The sequence below is a fragment of the Coturnix japonica genome, chromosome 1 (assembly GCF_054131305.1).
Source record: "Coturnix japonica strain WE chromosome 1, WE-NBRP24, whole genome shotgun sequence".
NCBI classification, from domain to species: Eukaryota; Metazoa; Chordata; class Aves; order Galliformes; family Phasianidae; genus Coturnix; species Coturnix japonica.
The window spans coordinates 601772-624488 of record NC_140663.1 but is presented as its reverse complement, the minus strand read 5'-3'; the positions used below and the strand labels follow the sequence as shown (position 1 = coordinate 624488).

Here is a 22717-nt window from a genome sequence, read left to right as displayed (position 1 = left end):
CTTCTCCAGGCTGAAAGCCCTCCTGTCCCTCATCCTGCTCTCATAGCAGAGGTGCTCCAGCCCTCTGAGCATCCTCATGGCTTTCCTCCAGACCTTCAATAGCTCCACTTCATTCTGAATCCCTTCTACCAGGTCTGGTTCCTTTCACATTCAGTAACTTTGTCCATCAGCTTCTTCTCTCCTTGTATGATACAACCTTTCTTTAGCAGTGCTCACGCAGTTTCAAGCAATTTCTTTCCATCATAATTCTCCTGGGACTGACCAGACCATATAGCACAGAAAAGCTCTGCTGTGATACAAATCAGAAGCTATTTCTTTGGCTCTGTGTATCTTTTCATCCTGCTTCACAATAGCTGGTAACATGAGGGCCTGATGCTTGTATGTGTCATGTTCTTCCTCATCTCCAAATGCAAATGAATTGCTCACTAATCAGTGGTGCGTAGCTGGAGTTGAGCTCTTCCTCTTCTCTCTGCTGTAGGATTTAGGTGAGTTTTGCCTTCCAGAGCAGAGGGATTCTCAGACAAACCCAGTACAAGCAAAGGAGAATCTGGATTTGCCTCAGGTGCGTGAGGACAAACTGCAGATTGCCCCAGTGCTTTCCTGACAGCATTGTGGATATCTCCATCACAATTCATACGCTGTATCATAGAATCAGAATGGCTTGGGTTGGAAGGGACCCCAAGGATCATGAAGCTCCAACCCCCCTGCCATGTACAGGGCCACCAACCTCCACATTTAATACCAGACCAGGCAGCCCAGAGCCCCATCCAACCTGGCCTTGCAGTGTACTTGCACCAGAAATAGATATGCTGTGTGCCAAGAAGCACTGAAAGCTGTGGCAGTGAGGATCACTAACCCAGGGGGAAAACCAATGGATTTTAATGATCTCACTGCAGTTAGCCTGGAGTTCAGCCTGGGGTTTTCAGATTGTTTGAGTTTAAAGAGACCTTTAAGGGCTGTCTAGTCCAGCTCTCCAACAACAAACAGAGGCGTCTACAGCTCAATCAGGATGCTCAGATTGCTCAAAAGTATTTTCAGTGTAATACTTGTAGCTGGAGAAGTGATTTGCCCAGGCTTCAAACTGAGGTGAATTTCAAGGCGATTTAATAGTGGAAATACTATTTATTTTTATATAGGCTCAATTGTTTGCCAGGAAAAAACCCACTCAGCCCTGCAAGCAGACTGGCCATCTGTTGGCCACAGCGTGCATCTGGGATTTTGGGGGAGATCTGGGGGTAAGTTCATATCCTGACAGAGCTTTTCATTCCTGCAGGATTGCTTCAGATCAATGGCAGTGGGTGGCCCCGCACAAGGCCACGTGAGAGGATGAGGGAATGGGAACTTGACCCTGTGAGAGGCAAACCCACAGCACTGGGGCTATTTCTGGCGTGCTCGGTCAGCCTCTAACCCTCCAGATTTGAAAGGTTTTGTGTGATTGGGTTGGGTTTCTCTTTTTGCCTATTCTACTTTGGGACAAAATGCTGTAAATCAGTTCTGATTCTGACCAAAGCGACGATTTCCTACAAGCTCAACCCCCTGAACAATGGAGCCTTGATCTTGATAGGGGGCTCTGGATGTTACTGTAATGCTAATAGGTAGCACAGTTGGCCTTTGCGCTTCTGGCATGTTTCAGGCACTGTATAGGGAGCCTGTAATCAGCTGCAGGAAAAGCTCCCTTTTGTCTCTCTCCTAGCAACCTCTTCTGAACTGATATTTGAACATAGGCTTTGCTTTCCATGTCATCGCATAAATATTTTCAGCACATACTGAAAACTCCCTTAACAGACATGGGGCTGAGATCATTTGTCTTTAGGTCCTCAGGACTCCCTCCTGGTTGCAGTGGTCTTAAGGTAATGTTGATGAAATCCTTATCCACCAGCAACAGGAGCTTGTGTCCATATTGTGCTCTTCCCTCCCATCTTTTACACTGTGTTTGTCACAAAGTCAAAGCAGTATACATAGGTGATAGGGTGCCCATTAGTTGCCTGGATTTATAGGAGCAAACTGAGAATTTTGAGAGAGATTTCTGTATTTTTATGAAGTGTTTGAGCATATAGGATGTGTTGCAGGCTGGCTACGTAGCTCTGATCTTGCTCCAATATACAAACATTGTTTGTCCTGTCCTGGAAACAAGGCAGACTGCTCACACCAGCAGGAATTGCCACTGGAATCAAGAATATTAAAGCCTTTCTCCATTAACTGATTGTTCTTTTTCTGCTCATCTGCATAACGAGTGCAGCAACAGACACTGTTAGGCACAGAGGAGTTCATCTGAATAGAGCAGACTTTTATAAGGTGAGGATTTTGTGGTCTTCCCCATAAATGCTGATGGTCTTTTGGAGTCGTGGGATGACTTTGCACAGATCTGCATCCAGGACTCCCATCTACCTCTTGTATCTGCCCTGATGGAAGAATAACCATGGAGCTGCTGTGAGACCATCTCAGACCTCTGAGACCATCTAGTCCAACCATGGAGACCCATCCCCACCACACACACTAAACCAGGTACCCAAATGCCATATCTCTGTGTTTTCTTCTTACTAATTGGGATTTTAGGGCCTCATCACAACAGGGAGAACAATCAAACATGGCACTGCATCACTTGTTCATAGGTTTTTTAACTTGGACTCGAGTCTCAGTACAGAAAACTCTTATTTATGGTCAGCATTAACTTGTGCAGCTGAATAACACTCATGCTGCAGCTGCTCAAGAATTTGCTCTGAAGATCAGGCTTGGAGAGCTGTTTTTTATTAAGTGGTACTTGATTTAGTCCTAACTAAAACCATTTGTATTTAACTTGATCTGCAAAGCTGCCATAAGTGTTAACATACTTCAGTAGTAAATGTTTCACTCTTGGGCATCATCACACACAAAGGGTTTGTGAAAGAGCCCCTTCCTGAACGTGGAGTGGTTGTCCATTAGACAAGTGCTTGTGTTTTCAAAGGAACTCAGACTGTGTTTAAGATGCATTGCTGATGTGGAAGGATATCCTTTAGGGATGTGCAAAGAAATCTGGCTTTTAGCAGGCCAATCACTGGAACTTGGGGTTCCACTTGGGAACTTGGGGTGGAAAGGTATTGATCTGCCCTCTGCGAGCTGCTCTGGGTGACAGCCAGGTGTAGTAAGTTCTCTTCCCATAGATCATAATGTGGGATCGTGGCTGGTGATGGGGATTATTGGCTCCTGCTGATGGATCCCAGGCAGTTCCTGATGCATTTGGAGCATGTAAGGTGTGTGTTCATGGCCATCCCCGTATCTCAGAGGTGGGTTGCCTCAGGGGTGCAGAGCTGAAGCAATCTGAAGTTCAGTAAACCTTTGATTTCTTCCTGCCCAGTCTTTTCCAGCGCTTCCCTCGTAATTCATATTAAGGTTATTGATGAAAGGTAATCACTGTAGGATATTATTCACAATCCATTAACCCTGATTGGTAGCAGAATTCTTCAGCAGGCCTGGGTGCCAAAATATCACTGCTAATTGTCTTAACTGAGCCTTACGTGGAATGGAAATCTCTCACCTTTCAGTTTGCATTCACTTCTTCCCAAACCATTGGCACTTTGATTCTTTGCTTTAGGTGTTGGAAAATACCGTTGTTCTTTTAACACCGTGCTGGTGCCTTAGAATCTCACCCTTCTCTCCAAAGACACTGAGTTTTTTTGGTCTTGCAAGTCAAATTAACACAAGATTGCTGTAATTTGCATCGTAGCTGTGGGAGGCCATCCGACAGCGCTGAAGGCGGCCGAGTAGAATGGAATTCATCAGCGCTCACATTTGTCAGAGTAGGGATTGAGGAGTGCTCTGCTTCTCTAATCCATGCAGGAGGATAAACATCCAGCGTGAGCAATGCGTGTCAGGATGCTCAAATTGTATGTTGTCAGGTACTTTGGGATATTTGGGCTTAAACTGTTTGGCTTCGCAGGTTTTCAGCAGGTTACTCCTCTTTGAGTTGATGGGTTTTGTTTCTCTGCTTCAGTGTTTTCCTTTACTTGATATATCAGGATTGAGAGCAAGCACGAGGTCACGATCTTAGGAGGACTCAATGAATTCGTCGTGAAGTTTTATGGACCACAAGGAAGTAAGTACATGACCCATCTCTTCTATGAAAACACTTCCAGACCTGGCTTAGATTTTGCATCACCATCATCTGAATGTTTGTGGGGTTGGTAATGATGGGTGGCTTTTCCATTGACTAGATTACAAGTCAGGTCTCCAGCACGCCTTAATTTAGCAACATCTCTAAAGTTAAGTAGCTTATTCCAAACTCTCTGCTTAGAATAAGGCTCTTGGGCCTTTATGCAGAGATCTTCTGCAGTGTTAAGTTAAAATCAAGTATTTCTTGTGAGATAGTACAGGCAGAAGGCTTTTACCATAGGAAGTTCAATGTGAAACCTCACCCTCTGGTGGGACCGAGTGTTCCTCCAAAGATGTGTTTTATTTATTGCTGTTGCTCTATTTATTCTCTCCTGAGTTACGAATCATGTCTAATAACCGTGTTTCTTTCCTTGCCAGCACCATATGAAGGTGGAGTATGGAAAGTTAGAGTCGACCTTCCTGATAAATACCCCTTCAAATCCCCGTCTATAGGTAACCAATAATTGCTTTCTGTCTGAACCTTGAAGGGCATGGGAACAAAGGCAGGGGCTGAAGCTGTTGTCCTCTTGGACAAGGTGATGCCTGTGTGGAAGAATATAGAAGCAGGGACTTATATCAGCACAGGAATTGCAGCTGGCCAGACTGGTTGGACCTGTTTAACTATGGAGAGCAAATAGGAAGTTTGATAAGGAAACGTTCGTATCCCCGTGTCTTTGTCCTTGAGTAACGGTGATCTGACTCAGATGTCTTCTAGGACCAAACTTTTCCAATCATTTAGGCTGTAAATAGCCATTATTGCTTGAAAAACTGGAGCAGATGCACGAAGGGTCAATTTTAATGTTCTGGCTTGCAGAATAAGTGCTGGTAACCCGGTGATGTGGCATTTCTTTCCTGGAAGGGTGTGATTGTGGTTCAAGGCATCAGAGGGGACTTGAAGAATTGAGAGAAGTGTTGTGGGAACATGACTGTATGGGGTGGACCAGATGGGTCCCATCCAATATCAACATCCTGACTTGGAGCTGATGAGTATTGGCTGCTTTCTTAAAATAGACATCAACTTAAGAGTGCCATCTATTTAAAATCCCGTGTGAGTGTGAGAAGTAATGTCTGTTTCCCACAGTGAACTGTGCCTTTTGGGAAAGAGCAGTGTTGTTTTTCACCCAACCCTTTACCTTTCTTTTTCAGTTGCAAGCTGAACTGAGGCACAACAGCACGCATGCACACACTGCCCTGACCATCTTCTGCTTCTACCTGAGTCAGCTCTGAAATCTCCTATAAAACTCCTAAACTGGACACAGTTTGAGCTGCACCCTGTGTTACTCAGAGCCACTCACTGTCCCCTCTCCATTCCTCCTTCTCACAAACAAATGCAGGTCAGGGCGCTGCCACACTGACAGTCCTAAACATGAGCACAGGCTGCAGACAAAACCCTAAACTTCAGTTTCTTTGTTGTTAAATGCTTTGCTACAAGTCTACAGAGGATCGTTTTTCTTTCTTCCTGTGTGTATTTTGAATCAAGCTTGTTGACATAACACCAAAACAAACTCTCTTCCCAGAACCCTGGAAAGCCTGTGCAGCTAAATAAGGCTCTTGAGCATTTGTATTGCTTTTGATTTAGGCTTCAGTTATTGTTCTGAAGGAGGTAGGGTTGACCTTTTTGTGATTTAGCTTTAGGGTGTCAGGGTATGGAGGAATTAAAGGCAACCTGGGTTGAGAGCTGGCCCAGCTGCGTTGCATCCCTGCTCTTGAGTTGCTTTGTCTCTTCTAACATCTTCCTTTTTTAGCACGGCATCTTTCCATCCATTTCCTACCTCATTCTGCGCTCAGCAGACCCTCCAGCATTGCTTTCCAAGTCCCTGTTTGTACAGCTGAAAGCACTGCTCCTCTTGCTGAGCTGCCCAAAAGGCTGAATGCTGCTGCAGGGCTGCATCGCTGGCACCCAGGAGAACATTGCTGGCTCCCTCCTGGGTGGAGCAGTGTGCAGCTTAGGTTTCAGGCTGAATAAACAGTCGATGCTAGATCGAGGGCTGGCATAGAGCTCAGCTGCAAGGCAGAGGAGCTGGAGGAATGGGAGCACTGGGACCCAGGGAAGCTCCCCACCAGCTGTAGGAAAAGGTTTGTTTTTCATTGTCTGATTCCTGTTCCAGCTGCTCCAGCCCAGCTTATCAGGGCAGCCAGAGCCAAGCAATGTCTCAGCCCCTTCCTCTGGGCCACTCCGATCTCTGCAGCACCGTTCCTGCAGGCAGACATGCAGTTTGGACTGTGCAGATAACTCCAAGCAAGCCTCCAGCCTGCTGAATCCAATGTGAAACAAGCTCAGGAGTGAGACAAGGTCCTCTTCTCTCCCTGTCAGTTCCAGAGAGAATGAGAATCCCAACCCAGATGTTCCCTGAGCGCTTTGAGCTCTGGATAACACAGGGTAGGAGTTAGTGGGGAGGAATCTGAAGGACTTCACAGATGGTGGAGCCCCAAAGTGGACAGAAAGGTCACCTAAAGCACATACATAGTTTGTCTGCAGCCCTTCTGTTCTCAGCACTGCAGAGATCCCACTGCAGCGATGACACACAGAGTTCAAACAGTCTGTGTAAGTCACTGGGATGTATAAAGGACAGGACAAAAATCAGCTTCTGTTCCTTTAATATGTTACACTTTTATGCTGAAGCTTAAAGTAGGAATATGGTTCTTGCAGCTTTCCTTGTGCTGTAGAGCTGTAGGCTAACATTTTTCTTTCAGCCTCAGAAGTTCTAAATGCAATCTTGAACATAGCACTGGCTTTTTACAGCAGATAGCACAATGGCTGGAAGCATATCCATGCATTCTAGAAAGCCACTTGTGAAAAAATGACTGCTAATCATTGCTCTCTAATCTCTTCCAATTGCTTTTATCCCAGCGTGGCTCTTGGTATGATGTAGGTGAAACTTTAGCCCAGCACAACTTTGTGTTCTCTTCCAACGTGTGCTCAACCTGAACAAGAAGAGGCTCTTAAAAGTGGATTTGGGGCTTGTGATGATGTAGAGCTTTTCTTAAAACCTAAAAAAGCTGTGGTCCTCTTTGCCTTTGAAGATGCTTTGGTCTCTTGAAGGGGAACCTGTGTCCACCTATTCAATCTCTGCTCCCTTACCCCATCCGCAGCTCCCATCTCTCATAGCATTTATTTCCTGTCCTTCTCAGGTTGCTAATTATCGCTGAGGCCAATTAAACGATGCCACCTGAGGGGCAGTACTCTCCTGACAGTTCACATAATGCATTTATAGAGCTAAATCACCTTGGGACTTATGTGAAAAGAGCAGTTCCTATGAGGGTTTCCAGAGTGCAGCAGCTTTGTGGTATTTCTGGTAGCACCTGTTCCTTGCTCAGGCTTTGCTGTGCCATTCCATATTACCAGTCCTTCACAAGAGCACTTCTTCTCCATTTTGCATGTTTTCAATCTGGCCGTATCCCTGCCAAGAGCTCCTTGATACCACAAACACAGAAGGAAGAAGTGCAGGGTGTATGTCCTGCCCTGTTAGATGTTCAGGGTGATGATGGTGGGCACATGGGAGCCTGAGTTCTTAACTGGGTGTATTTCATTGCTAAAGCCTACAGGAAAAATTAGGCAGAAAGATCTGCCCCATCTCTCCTGGCCTGTACTTAATTCTTCTTTCTAACTGCAGCTGCTGTTTTTTCCCTTCCAGCTCCTCTCTTGCTGCTCGGAATCTCATGAGTCACTTCTTGCCCATGGCTGCTCCGAGCAGTGCATGTTGATCCCAATTCTGACCTATAAACGATAGGAAAACGTTTGTTCTCCCAAATACGCTTATCTTTGTGCACAGGGAAAGATGAGACACCTGAAGGGAATTTGTATCCCCATCTCCACTCTGCACTGACGCACGCTGTGCACCCTCTGCAGGTTTCCTGCTACAAGGCAGAGAATGGGAACAGGCTGACAAAATGGGGGTAGGTGTTTTCAAGTCTGACTTGGCACAGATTCATCACCTTCTGTGCCAGTCTGGGCATCGGGTGACAGTGCACCTAAGCGATGAGATGAATTGATTTGGGGCAGTTTCTCTATGCTAGTTTAGCTTAAGAACTGCTCCTCCTGCCTTTCTTCTTCCAAAAAGTGATTTGTACTGAGCAGAGGGCCAGGAGTTTACAGCTCTGACACCATTCCTAACACCTCCAGCTGTATTTTTCTGTCCTGATATTCCCCTCGTGAAGCTGCTGCTGAATTATTTATAGCATTGTTTTGAAAAGCTCCTAAAAGTTGAGTGCTGTAATATAAACTGTCCTTCTGTTAGCGAGCTGATGTTCCGCAGCCCCTCCTGCCACCACTTGATGAATGCCTCCACAGTTGGTGCAGATTATATTTGACTCTGTGCTCTGCATGAGCTCCTAGCCTCTAAATTTAATTTAAAAGATGTATATATCCTTTCAGTTGCTGGTGGGAAAACGCTGACCTGAGAGTGCTGGACCGTGGTGGGCAGATTTGGGATTACTAAACCATCAATCCCAATCTTCAAGTGGAATGCAGGGAGCACTTGTATTCTCATGAGCTCTCCTCCATCTCCTACCACAGTTCCTCAACCAAAAGCAGAGGAAAAGCCCATCTCCTGACCTCCCTGTGCTCTACACAAGATCTTCAGGTGATGAGTTGGTAAAGACTTCTATGGCCATCAAGTCTAACTATCAACCCCATCGCCTCTACATCCCCAAGTGCCCCAACTCCTCATTTCTTGAACCTCTCTAGGGATGGTGATTCCACCACTTCCCTGGATGGTCTGTTCCAATGCCTGACCATTCTCAGAGTATAAACTTTACATAGATATAAACATGCAGTCACGGTTATTCAGACAGGGAAACGCCCAGCTTGCCATACTGCATGAGCAAGGAGATGCAACACAGTGGTCATCTGAGGTCAGTGCAGGAGTTCAGTGGAAGAATTTCAGTTCCCACTGATGTATATCCAGCTGTAGGGCTGTATGGAAGTTAGGCATTGACCAAGGGAAGGTGGACAGTCTGCCAGCTAGCTGACTTTTTATGCACAAATGCCCTTCTCTTCAATGACTTTGTCAACCCAAGGGCTGATTACTCCAGGGCTATTGCTGAAATATTGCTGTTCCTGAAGGTCAGCATCTGCATATTAGTCCCACCAGTGGAACAGATATTTCTCTTTCTGTTGTATAACCCCTTTGTAAATGCTCTTTTAATCCTTTTTCCCCCCCTATTACCACCCAAAGGCTTTTTCTCAATACAGATTTCATGTGGTCTTGCTTTACCTTCAGACACAATCCTGGATCCGTGTGTGCATATAGCAAATGTGGGCTGCAGTCACTCTGCTGCTGGAATTCCACACAAACATTGGATTTTAGGGCTGGATGGGACCTTGAAGAGCTGTGAGATATAGCAGCAGCTGAGGAAACGAGAGGATATTTGTGCTCTTTCTTGATAAGCAACTAATGTGAGCAGCTTGAGACCAAGGACAGTGTAAAGGAAGGGACTGTTCTTTGCCTGGATAAATGCAAAGGTGGCAGACAGGAATTATGAATCTCTAGTGCAGGAGCTGCTTGATCTCATCTCTGGATATGGAGTCTGGCTTAAATACTGAAGTGTGGATGCAGTCAACCAAACCCAGACAGGTTTTTTGTGCAGCACAGCCAACTGCAGCTGACTATGGAAGAAGATGCAAGGAAACAGCTGAGATCAGAAAACCCCCAATGAGGAAAGGCAGAGGGATGCCTACCCCTATCTGTCTGTTCCCCATCCCAGAAACCAGGACCAGACAGCACTTATTTCAGCAGGTCTGCATGTTATCATCTTATTCTTGCTGCTTTCTCTCTTGCTTTTTCTAGAGCTCTTCTTTTTCTCCTTAAAACAGACAGGATTTAGCATTGGGATCATTGCTGGCTACATCCTTCCTCTGTATGGCACAGTGGATCCGTGACCCAATTTAAACCTGTGGGAGCCACCGGGCTGTAAATATTTGATGGAGCTGCAATTTCCCTTTTGAAATCTGCTTCAGTTTTTCAAGCTAAATCACGGAATGATCCTAAAAGCCACTTGTTAACATGGGGCTGTATGTGCAGTTCTTCTCCTAGAGATGGTTCTGCTTTCAGACAGCGTTGTATTTATGCAAAAGCCCGAGTAGTAGGAGTAAACATGGAATTATATTTGTGTCATAATACATGGAAGGAAAGGCAGCTAAATCCATATGTCAGCTCTTACCCAGATGGGAGCCATGCTGTCACTCACTGCAGTCACTACATCAGTGATGCAGCAGGGCTAGACAGAGCTGGGAGAAGGTATTGCTGCTCTGGGGAGAGAACTGGGATGTGTTTTGAGGAGTTTTGGGGTTCTATTCAGTCAGTATCCCAAAGTGATTCTGCAAAGCAGAAGTATGTAGGGACACACTGTCTGTTTTCCAATGAACCGATGGGAGAACCCAGTTCTATGTCTTGGCTCTTTGCCTCTTCTGCATGGGAATGTGTTCCTCACTGATAGGAAGAAGCCAAAGAAAACCCAAAAGGGAAGAGTTTGGGAGCAAAGTTCTGCAACAGCTTCTAGTCATTAGCTGAAATTCTTAACTTTGCTTTTGGGGTAGATGGGGTTTGTTTTTATAGATGGACTCTACTTGTATATAGGCTGTAGAGCCAAGTGAAGCATGTAATAATCCCTGTAATCTCCTTGTTTTATAAGCTCTGTTTTTAGGGAAAAGAGGTGCATTTTGGGGTTCTATCTTTAACTCATGGTTGAACTACAGGGCTGAAAGGCGTGGGTTCATATCTGATAGCAGCAACCTGGGGTGTCTTAAAGCACGAGGCATCTTCTGCCATGATTTCATATCTCTGGGAGCCACAGGAATTATTCTTGACAACTTAATTTGTGAGTCAGAACAAAGAAAGCACTGTCAAATAATAATCTTAAAACACTGAGCTTAAGATTTGTGCTGTGGTTCTGCTGTCATTTGGGGCTTGGGTGAAGTTCAGTTCCTGGGGTCAGGATGGTGCCTTGCTTATTGTGAAGACTATACAGCTATATATAGCAAAGCAGGGGTTCTCTGTTCAGCTGCTAGGCTGAGCCTTTATTCAGTAAATTCCAGACTTCTCTTGGTTTTTAAAATGAAGAGAAGCTTTGGCTGTTTTCTGCTATTTACCAACGTGTCTCTTCACAGGATTCATGAATAAAATTTTCCATCCTAACATCGATGAAGCGTAAGTAAATCCCTCATGCATGTGGTTTTGCTCAGGGTTTAGTCTAATTGTAACTGTGTCCACAGCTTGGCAGTGGTTTGCCAATGAGTTCAGCCATGCTTTCATCTAATCCAACAGCCCAGAGTGCATCTTAAGTTAGCTTTCTTACCATTAGCCCCAGGGTAAATCATTCCTTATCTGAAAGAGTGGGGTGTGAAGGAAGGGGAATAGATTATGTTAAATCCACAGTGTGTTTCTGAGCGTGCTTGTGTTTAATTCCATCTTCTCCATATGTTTCAGGTCAGGAACTGTATGTCTAGATGTAATCAATCAAACTTGGACGGCTCTCTATGGTGAGTTTTGGCATTCCCCTGGAGCCAATCACGTGGGTGCCCCCCTTCTGTAGTGTGTGAACATAACACGGCTTGCTGGATACAGATGCTCTTAGGCCAACTATTTTTAGTTAAATTGTAGACTCCTCACTGAGCCAAGGTCACGTGAAATGTAAGATTTCCCTATGAAAACACTTCTTTTAACCTGTTGTTGTGCCAGAGAGGCAAAAATGTTTCATAACGTTTCATAAACTCCTCTCAATCCATTGCTTGATGGTGTCTGGCAGCTGCACGGTATCATCCAGTGATGACTCAGCATTGAAAGAGGGGAGTGGCTGTATCTAAAGGGAAACCCAGTTCCAGCCATGTTTTGTTTGTCACTTGGACTGATGTGCTTTGAGCACAAGTCTGTGATCCCCCAGTGATCCCATATCCCACAGTGATACCGTGTGGGTTGTGTTTGGCTGTAACCCTAATGTTTCAACCCCTGTTGAGAGGTTAACTGGTAGTTGAAGATCCACTTAAACAGGATCTAGGGCAAGCTAAAATTGTTTAAAAGAATATATCATAGGGTTGTTATGGTTGGAAAAGACCTCTAAGTTTCTAATCCAGATATTAATCCATCACCATCATGGCCAATCATAGTCATTAAGGTTGGAAATACTCAGGGAAATGCACACTTCAGATCTGTTCTCCTGTGAAAGCCTGACTTTACCTATGTAAGTTGGAGCTGGCAAGCAATTGCTAGACAGAAGAGCCTCTTCACCTTCCTCACAAGCATAGTTTGTAAGGCGATACTAAGCCTGGTCAATCCTGGATGCCAAATTGCTATAGCAACTTGCTGAACTTTACTCCTAAACAGAACGCCCAAAGTCCTTGCATTGTAGTTGCATGGCATACAGTTTGCATAGTTTTGTTATAAAAAATCAGCTCTGTGACCCAGTGGTGGTGTTAATGAAGGAGGAGATGCTGCTGCATCCAGGGACAGTGTGATGGGAGGTGGAGGAAGGAAAGATGTGAGCAAACCAAGCCCTCTGCTGGGGAACAGCCTATATGGTTCATTGAGCAGCAGAACCCACCTTAGTGCAATGCATGCTGCTGTTCTCCAGCCTTAATTCCACTTGCACATCATGGGGATGGCTGGACAGAAGGAAATGATGCTGGTGTAGCTCTGGCTTTGTGTTCTGGCAGCCTGAGTTCTGCTTTAGACAGCACATCTGGATAGCAGCCCTCTTCTGCAGCATGCTCATGCAGTCACAGTGGGGTTTCTGTGCTATTTCCAAACAATTTCACAGGGAAGCTTTCTGTAAGAGGCTTCCTAATAAGTGCTGCTGTATCCTTGTCATTGCTGTCGCTCATAAAAGGCAGAAAAAATAACTTGGCTTTTTCTTTGCTTCTGATTATTAACATCAAGAAAACCTTCCGCATTTCTCTTTGTGATACCAGAAAAAGGCAACTTGAAAGAGTCAGGTTTGTATTTTGTGCAGAGCACCTTTCACAGCAGGTGGTGAAGCTCAGCATTGGAAAATGCATCTTTTGACAGTTCTCTTCTTGCAGACTTCCCTTGCTTTGCTGTAGGATGCATTGAAGCTGCAGAGAGGATGCTGGGGTGACTGCATTCACTCTGCTCCTTCAGTCAGGACAGCCCCAGGAGTCCTTGAGTCCATCCATCTCTTCAGTCCCAGGGTTTGCCTCCTCAACATTGCTGAATGTACCATCAAAGGGGGGATATTGTACTCCCCGGTGCCTCTCAACACAGCTGTGCTGTTTGCAGTGAAACCAGAGCGCTCCTGCGCTGGCAGAGGAAATGGGCCAGATAATTCAAGGAGGAACTAAGGTGGAAGAGACCCAGAATAGCTACCAACAAAGTCATGGGACCTCGTGGTCAGATTCCCTGTTGTTCCCTAATGAAGTATCAGGTTCTCAGTGCTATTGTTAGGTTTCCTGCATGCATTCAACTAGTCCTTGTTAAACCAGTGCTGCTTTTGGCTGTTTGAAACAAGAAGGGACATCCCTGAGGTTTCCTTTAAAATAATGACCATTTAAAGTCCCTGCAGTGGAAGGATCCCTCCAGGGCTGTGGTTCCTTGGCACATACAGGTTTAGTTGTCAAATGGCCACGTGTTATAGAATCCATAGAATCACCAAGGCTGGAAAAGACCTCCAAGATCATCCAAGTCCAGCCATCCACCACTACTACCTATGAGCACCATCATCTGATGCACTGACAGTGTTTTGGGTTCAAGATCCTTGTCTTTCCTTTGCAGATCTCACCAATATATTTGAATCGTTCCTGCCCCAGCTGCTGGCCTATCCTAACCCTATAGATCCTCTAAATGGTGACGCTGCAGCCATGTACCTCCACCGACCAGAAGAGTACAAACAGAAAATTAAAGGTAAGGATATCAGTATTGTTGTGATTCAGCCTAAGGGAACGAGGACTGTCTTTGCTGCAGGTCTTTGTCAGTCCCCACTTGTTCCCATTACTGCAGCCCCATTTGTTTTAGAGGTCAGAGGACCAATTGGGAAGAAAAGATACGTGGCTGAGGAAGGAGCAAGGAAAAGTGCTCAGGTTAAGTGGCAATACCCATTTCATGATTACTGGATAGAAAAAAGCTTGTTAGCAGTCCTTTGGGAAGTTATCTGAGGGCAGGAATCAGCAATAGCACTGCAGAAAGCAGTTCTGTACCATGACAGAGCAGGAATTTTCAGTACGTGCCAAGCAAATTCTTTGTTACCTCCTACTCCAGCCGAGGCTTAGTGCTTTATGCTGGTTCAGAGTGTGCCATTAAAGAAAGCTGCACACAAGTTAGTAATGTCTGGAAGGATGTAATGGGGTAGAGATGGTGTTGAAGATTCGTCTGAAGATAAGAGATAAAGAGTTGGAGAGTTTGATTTCGAATATTGAGTGGGGTTGTAAGCTCTAATGTGTCAGGGGTGCCTTCAGAGAATAAAGGAGTGATTTGTCCTGTAACCACCATGAGCAGGATGTGATCACAGGCTTGTAACCCAGCTAGAGGAGCCTGGGCTGGACATTAACAGTGTCTGATATGGGTGGGTGAGCCCTGGCACAGCCTGTGAGGGTGCTGGTGTACCTGCTTACAGAAGGGTTAGAGGGACAGATGAGACAAGTCAGCAATAATTAGCCAACAGCTCCCTGGGATCAGCTGCGTGCAGACAGGAGCAGAGGCATCAGGCCCATGGCAAAAGCCACTCACTTATATACTTGATCCAGTGGACACAGTCAGCATTTAATCCACTCATTGGCCCAGATTGCATCTTCAGTTTTTTGGTAGGGGCTGTGACCACCTGGGTGGTTTGTGGTTACTGAATAATCATCAGGCTTGTTCACCCAGGGAGCCCTGCTGGGAAGGTTTGCAGGTCTTGCTCAGCAAGGAAAGCCTTCATGAGCAGCTTCTTGTAACCATCCTCCCATGTGAGATGGGGCAGCATTGTGAAATCCCTGCTGTTCAAGGAGTGCAGGTAGCCCAGAAAGAGGTGGAGTTTGGTGCTGGAGTCCTTTCATCCCTTGTGCCACGTCAATGCAGAGCAGTTAAACCTTGACTCACTGTGTTGTGATGCCACATGACTCCAAGGGTGGAACTACAAATGAGGTCAAACCAAGCTTGATTTAAATACAGAGTTATTTGGCACGCTGTTTGATTCCTCTGACAGCTGCATGACAGGATGGTAAGAACTACTCTGCAGATCTGCCCTGTTTGGTATCCTGGAGCCCATTGCTTTTTCTTCTTAGGAAACAAGCTTCCAGGCAGAATGGTTTGTCAGATGAAATCTCCAAGGCCAGCATGAAGGGACACTTTGAGTGTCCTCTGTGCTTTAACAAACCAGGATGGGGGAAAAAAAAGACAGATGCACCCTGGAAAAGGCAAAGGGACTGATGCTAACCAACAGGGGAGAGCTGAGGGCATCCCTGAGGGAGGCTAAATGGGAGGGGCTGCTCCCTTGTTTCCACCTCGGCAGTCAGATGCGATGAAGATGATCTGGGAGGAGGTTTAAGTGCTTAAAATGTGTCTCATGTTCCCTGTACCCAAGTGTCCTGTCTCTTTCCAGGCTTGCGTGACAAGTATAGGATAGAGCTAAATATTGTCATTCCTGATATTGCAGCACTTTTAAAAATAGCCTTGGACATGTTAAAACTGAGGCAGTGGATTGTAACAGCTTCTCTGCTTTGGGAAGCTCAGGATCTGCAAATACATAATTTATTGCTTTTTTCCTTCATTTTTTAGTTATAGGCACATAAAGCAGTGAAGAGACAGGCTTAGAGTTAATGTTGCACAAGGTTTGTGGCTGCTGTGAGACCCAAACAAGTAAGAATTTATCATGGAATTTGTACATTTCTGTTAATATTAGTGATAAAGAGACAGAAAATGTGGTCCTTCTTGTCCATCAAGGAATGGAATAACACAGAACCAAGCTCTCATTTAAGATCTCTTTTCTTGGTTGGTCCTGAGCAGGATGGCTTGCTAAGTGCTGTGCCTGAGGATACCCAAACCCATTGGATTTGGGATCACATTAGGTTCCCAGTAAGGGGTATGATGATATTCCCCTTCACATCTTAGTGTTGCTGTTTGAAGGAGGGTTTGTTGCATTTTAGTAGCTTTAAGAAAACAACTTCACAGCTGAAACTGCCCAAGAACAGCAGGAAAATGGCTCCTCTCCTACCTGCAGAGCAGCATGGAGGATGTGCTGTTGGGATACTGCTGTTTCAGCACTTGTCCATACTCTGAAGCTGCTTTTTCAGCATGCACACATGTAACAAATAGATTTTCTCTGCTGGCAATGTCCTCAGCCCACAGGCTTCCAGATCCTCCTTGAATCCCACAGGGGATGTTGCAGAAGCAATTCCCAGACTCAATCTGCCTGTTCCCAATCCATTTGCTTTCTGCTCCATTTCTCTGTGTGGAAAAGCAGAATGAGCCACCGTCAGCAGTGGTGATTCTGCCTGCCTGCAGGAATCCCAGTTAAACCAGTTTGTTTTCTGCACAGCTTCCTGCTGGCTCCTGGCTGCAATTCATTGATCTGGGTGCCTGGAGCTGGTGTGGTGTGAAACCTGCTGTGAGACATGGTTTCTTTTGTTGACCTGCAGTGCTCTGAGCTCCCTGCAGCTCCTCCCTGGCTAATCCTACAGCTGATGTGAAACTGGCTGCAGGAGATGAGCAGAGACAGCTCTGCTTAGGCACAGTCTCTCCCAGACTTGGGTTGGGAAGAAGGGACTCCAACTGCATTGGTGTGCCCATAGCTCCAACGTGCCCCAGTATACAAGCAGTCCCATGGAGAGCCCCCTTTTTTCCTGCCAGGGGAACAACTCAATTTAAACTCTCAGATAATATTTTTTTAAGCTCAGGCTATGTAATATCATAGAATCACAGAATGGCTTGGGTTGGAAGGAACTTTAGAGGTCACAGAATCATCGAATGGCTTTGGGTTGGAAAGAACCTTAAGGATCATAGAATGTTTGAATGTGTTAGGCTGGAAGGGTCCTTAAAGATCATAGAGCCATAGGGTGGACTGTATTGGAAGGGTCCTTAAAGATCATAAGGCTTAGGATAGGTTAGGTTGGAAGGGTCCTTAAAGATCATAGAGCTATAGGATGGGACTATATTGGAAGGGTCCTGAATGATCACGGGAATGGGTTGGGCTAAGCCATCCAAGGGAGGATTTAGGTTGTTTCTAGCTATGTGTGTGAGCTGGTAATGTAGGAGCACAGAGGCTGCGTGTGTTTTCATGCTCATCTCTGAGCATTTTCACACCTCGTTGCCGAGCTGTGCTGCCTTGAGTGAGAGGAATCTGGTAATCCCGTGATCAGTGCTATAACCTGTACTGCTGTAGATGACCCTACGGTAAGATTTGAGGTTCACCAAACGCCGTGTTGCCAGATCACTCTGAAGCCATCCTCTAACTGTTGAATACATGCTGCTTACGCATCTTTTCTTTTCTGTCACACACAGAATACATTCAGAAATATGCAACAGAAGAAGCACTAAAAGAGCAGGAAGAAGGCACCGGGGATAGCTCGTCTGAGAGCTCCATGTCCGACTTCTCGGAAGACGAGGCTCAGGATATGGAGTTGTAGTAGAAGAGGCAACCTGCTTTTCAGAGAGACTCTAATTTCCTAACCATGAGAAGCAGACTATAATATTCATATTTAAACAAAGCAATTTTTTTTATTACTAAACAAGGTTTTTATGAATAATAGCATTGATATATATATATATATATCACCCTTTAGATCTTGATTTTTTTTTTTTTTTTCTTGGTCATTTCTCAACCCGAGGTGCATAGCATATTCCCACATTCCATTTTGGTAGCAATATGCAGCCCAAATGCATGCATTCAGATTCCATTTGGCCAAGTCAACTTGTGTGCTACTGAACTGTCAGCTCAAACAGCTGCCCTGGTAGGTAGGGAGTTAGCAAAGATGTTTGCTTTCCGATCGATGTTTCCAAAGACACCACCTTGGATGCTCGCATGGAACGGTGTTTTCTCTTGAGATAAATCTAAGGGATGTGCTATTAACTGCGTAGATCAGACAGTGGAATGAAAGGTGGCTCCTTCAGGTCAACCTCGCTGATGGTATTTGATGCGGAGTCACATTTAAAACGTTGAGTAGAACCAGCACAAATGCATGGAGTTATTCAGAGCCTTGAAGCTTAAAAGAGTTTAGACTTGGATTTTAAGTCCATTTTTATATGCGGACTCCTGCCTGCCCTTCTGAACCGTAGGGACTGACAACCACTGGTCCATCCATCCGCTTTTGGGACTTTTGGAAGCCTTCATCTGGATGTTATCTCTTTTGGTCTGGATTTCGAGCTGTCCCCTCGCTGGGAGGAGGAATTAAACACAAACAATGCTCTTTGGTTTAGCTGGAGCACATGTGAAGCCCAACTCTTACTTCGTCATCATTTTGAAACTGCTGCCTTTCATGGCTCTTTCCCCCCCCCCCCCCCTTGCTTGAAGAATGGTCGTACACCTCGCATACACCTCCATCTCCTGGGAGGGCTCTGTGACCAGATGGATGAGCCGTGCTGAGAGCTTTGGATCTATGGAGATCTGCCCCCCTTTGGCTGCAGTCCACGAACCCATCGGCACCCATTCTATTCTCCTTTTTTCTCCCCTTCTGCACCAGCTTGGTAGCCATCTGCTTGTGTGTGTACAACAGGATTACAGGTCCTTAAAGTTAACGAAGAATGTGATCTAGGAGGAAAAAAAAAAAAAGAATAATAATAATAATAATAATAATAATAAAGAAAAAAAAAGCCTAAAAGCACCAATTGAGGAAGGAAGTGAATCTGCTCTATTTTTTTTTTTTTTCCCTGATTTTTTTTTCTTTAAAGAATGAAATATTTGATTTCTTTGGGTGTTTTTTAGCCAGATGAGATTTGTGTTTGTTTGTTTCAATGCTACGGAGCGGAGCAAATGCCTACCTGGGATGCTGGTATACTTGAATTTGGATAGTTGTGCATCAGAGATGGGAGCGGAGGTGGATCTTAAACCTGAACATGACCTGCTGTATTTTGGGGGAGGGGGCATTTGGGTGAGATACTTTAATCTGTGGGGCAGCCTATGGGATGGTGTGTGGGATCTGATGCACCCCACGCTGCTCTGAGTGGAGTTCTGAATGTCGGATGGGTCCATTTGGGTTTTTTCCTTTAGGAACGCCACCGAGTTCTGAGTCAGCGGGGTTGAAAGGTTACAATCCTATTTCTAATTCATGAAGCACAATCAATTCATTTCGTTTCGGAGGAGACAAAAAAAAAAGAGAGAGAGATAAGAACTCATAAAGTATCATTTTGCTTTGGCATGGTTTTCCTTAATAAAAATATACAAAGAATTTCATTTATGTTAATTACGGGCATGAAGCAAAGGGGCTTTTTTCCCCCTTTATTTTTTCCCCTTGCTCCCCCCAGCCCCTCTCTTCTTTTAAATCAGTAATGTAGGGCTGTGGCTAGTGACTGTGCTGAAGTTCTCTATCTAGCATTTGTGGCTTGTTGGAAGGGTAATATTAACTATTTAACATGTAATGGTGTACTTAACTCTTATCTAGCACGCTGTTTTCTCATTATTTGGGGGTGGGAGGGGCCACACTTGCTGGCACTGTTTACCTTGCTTACCTGCTGACCTAGCAGTTTGCTTGTGCTATAACCTTTACTGTAGGTGCTACTTAGGAGTAGAGTAAGTGCTGGGTGGTGATATCAGTTTAAAAGAAGGAAAAAAAAAAGAAAAAAAGAAAAAAAATACAGAAAAACACAATAAAAATGTGTATTTTTTCAATATTGTATAAAAAATAGTGTTCTAATTACCTCATCCCCTTTCTTTTTGCAGGTTAACCCGTCACTCCATTCCTCCCACCTTTGTTTTTGATGCTCCACACTTGCACGTTTCTCCCCCTCGCTTTGTGAAATCAATGCTCTGCAAAGCAGAGGTTACCCAGCAATCAGTGCTTGGCAATGCTTTGGCCCTGCTCAGGGTTCCTGGCAACTCTCTTCCTCCCCATCTTTTTGTGTCATTTTTTCACCTCTTTTTCCAAGTCTTCCTCCTGAAAGAAATCTCCCTCCAACCAATAGCTTGTAAGTAACACCTTGTGTGTAGACTGGAAGGCAAAGGTGGAGCCGTATTTGCAGCATGGTAGCTCTTCTTTTTCATCTTGAGGGTGTGGGGTTTTTTTCTTCCTTTTCATTTTTAGCATTCATAAAACAGTGTTGTCATTGCTTTGTGCTCTCTTGCAGCAACGGGAGCCTCAGCCAGCCCTACCCGTAGCCCCCCATCCCTGCTCTTGGGTGAGCTCCCTCATCCCAAAACTTGGTGCTGAATTGGAAACAGGCTTTGCCTTCTGCTCCCATCAGTTCCCCTTTTGGCTGCTGAGGATTTTGCTTCTCCCTGGTGTATGAGCCACCAGAAAGGTCTCTGGGAGCTCCTTGGTGTCCTGGACATTGTGCCATGGGGTCAGTTGTATGCCTTCCCCAAAGGTTTTTTTCCTCCATCCCTTTGGTCATTGGAAGCTCCTTGGTGTCATCAGCTCTGTCCCTTGGGGTCAGTGGGACGTGTTCCTCAATGGCTTTGTTCCTTCATCTTGCAGCTTTGGTCATTAGAAACTTCAATACTATCGATGCTACGCTATGGGATCAATGGAGCCCGTACCCCAATGGCTTTGTTCCTCCATCCTATAGCTTTGGTCATTGGAAGCTCCTCAATTTCAGCAGGACATGTTTGCCAATGGCTTTGTTCTCTAAACCCGTAGCTTTGCTCATTGGGCGCTCCTCGATTTCAACAGGATGTGTTCCCCAATGGCTTTGTTCTCTAATCCCATAGCTTTGGTCATTGGAAGCTCCTTGGTGTCATCAGCACCGTGCCATGGGCTCAGTGAGTTGCGTTCCCCAATGGATTTGTTCCTCCACCCCATTGATTTGGTCTTTGGAAACTCCTTGATGTGTATGACTTTCTTCATCCATCCTATTGGTCATTGGAAGCTCCTTGGTGTCATCAGCACCTTCCCTTGGGGTCAGTGGGATGTGTTTCCCCAGCAGCTTTGTTCCTCCATCCTATAGTTCAGGTCATTGGAAGCTCCTCGACCTCAGCAGGATGTGTCCCCCAGTGGCTTTGTGCCTCCATCTCATGGCTTTGCTTTGCAGGCAGCATGGAGCAGAGCTTTGCCATCAGCTCAGTACCACTCAAACCTCGACTGGGACGAGCACACACCCCACATCCAAGTCTCTTCTTCCCATCCTAGGAAGGGTCAGAGGTGTCCCAATGCTTCTTTTCTTCCTTTTTCTTTTGCTTGCCCCAAGTTCTACTTGGCACTTTCGCGGGGGTGTTTGCAGCGTGAGAAATGGCCATTATTTTACTGACTGTATTTGGTACCTATCGTGTGATACTTGAAGAGATCGGGGCGTTTTGCCCCTCCATAAGAGTCTAAACTCTTTATTTTCGGGTTTTTTTCCCTTCCCCAACCCCTCTTTTTTTGGTTTTCCCCCCTTGCCTGTGATGTAGTGGGCACATCCGCCCCCCGCTGACAAAATGCCTCTTCTCTAAGAGTATAAACCTCTCCGGTAGTTGTGTATAATGACAGAACTGTAAACTTTTTTAAAAATAAAAAAAAACAAAAATATGTATATACCTCAAAGGCTGCCTGGTGGTGCTTCAGCTTCATGCAGGATAGGGCTCCTCTGCCCCGTCTCGTTGGCTTTGTGGGATTGACGGTGCCCAATGGGTCATTCTTTGGTTGAAGATGAGCTCTTGGCTGATGGAAGCCAACCCTACGTTGACTGATGGAAGCCAACCCTACATTGACTGATGGAAGCCAACCCTACATTGACTGATGGAAGCCAACCCTACGTTGACTGATGGAAGCCAACCCTACATTGACTGATGGAAGCCAACCCTGCATTGACTGAAAGTGGGGCTGTGTGGGGTTGGATGCTGAGTACGCACCTGTTTTCTATGGAGTCATTAAGGTTGGAAAAGAGTTGGGTTGTGGCCACCCAATCCAACCAGGCCATCAATCCATCAACACCCCATCTGCTCATGGGATCATTCAGGTAGGGAAAGACTGCTGAGATCTTGAAGTCCAACCATCAACACACCGCCAAAACCCTCTGGGCTCAATCATCTGGTCCAATCTTCAACCCATCACCAACCCATCACCAATCCCTACACCCGCCACGCCACATCCCTAAATCCCATGTGTGATGCTTGGCTTGATGCTGGATGGAGATTGGAATGTAGGATGACGCACACAGGGATGTGAGTTACCCAGCATTGGTGTGTTGTGGGGCAGGACAAGGGGAAGGGGATGCAGCCCATTGTTGGGCCCTGGTCTCACGTGTGTCTTGTCCCCTTTACCCCCATCCTGGCTTAATTTGCAGCTTCTGTCCCAAATTTGATGCGTCGCTTTGAGGTCAGAGTGGCAGATCCGCGTCGTGCCAGTGCCACCTGCTGCCAGCACCCAGCCTGACACCCTCTGCCACCTTCGGCCCCATAGATGGCAATGGGACATCCCACCCCACTGCTACCAATTGGACCCACCAGCCCTGCAGGCTTTGTTCATTTTGCCCTTGAGAGGGGGCAGGACGAGAGAGCGCGTTATTTCCCCTCTCTGTCCTCCTCCCTTCAT

At 45.7% G+C, this 22717-nt stretch overlaps 1 protein-coding gene across 14 annotated transcripts in view; it reads left to right on the top strand.

The window, feature by feature from the left end:
* UBE2H (ubiquitin conjugating enzyme E2 H) overlaps positions 1 to 21727 on the top strand; it is a 37746-nt gene extending 16019 nt beyond the window's left edge. For 4 of the 14 annotated variants that reach the window (XM_085511484.1, XM_085511464.1, XM_085511474.1 and 1 more), the window contains 7 exons: positions 1137 to 1235; positions 3996 to 4072; positions 4507 to 4581; positions 11237 to 11276; positions 11556 to 11608; positions 13854 to 13982; positions 17556 to 21727. In XM_085511484.1, the coding sequence (XP_085367610.1) occupies positions 1137 to 1235; positions 3996 to 4072; positions 4507 to 4581; positions 11237 to 11276; positions 11556 to 11608; positions 13854 to 13982; positions 17556 to 17680 (598 nt within the window). In that variant the 3' untranslated portion in view covers positions 17681 to 21727. Of the gene's footprint in view, positions 1 to 478; positions 1236 to 1273; positions 2506 to 3073; positions 3231 to 3271; positions 3876 to 3970; positions 4073 to 4506; positions 4582 to 4816; positions 9867 to 11236; positions 11277 to 11555; positions 11609 to 13853; positions 13983 to 17555 lie in introns of those variants that run through there. The other 10 variants (XM_015856474.2, XM_085511469.1, XR_014932798.1 and 7 more) reach the window with 9 other exon arrangements.
* The last annotated feature ends 990 nt before the right edge of the window (positions 21728 to 22717 follow it).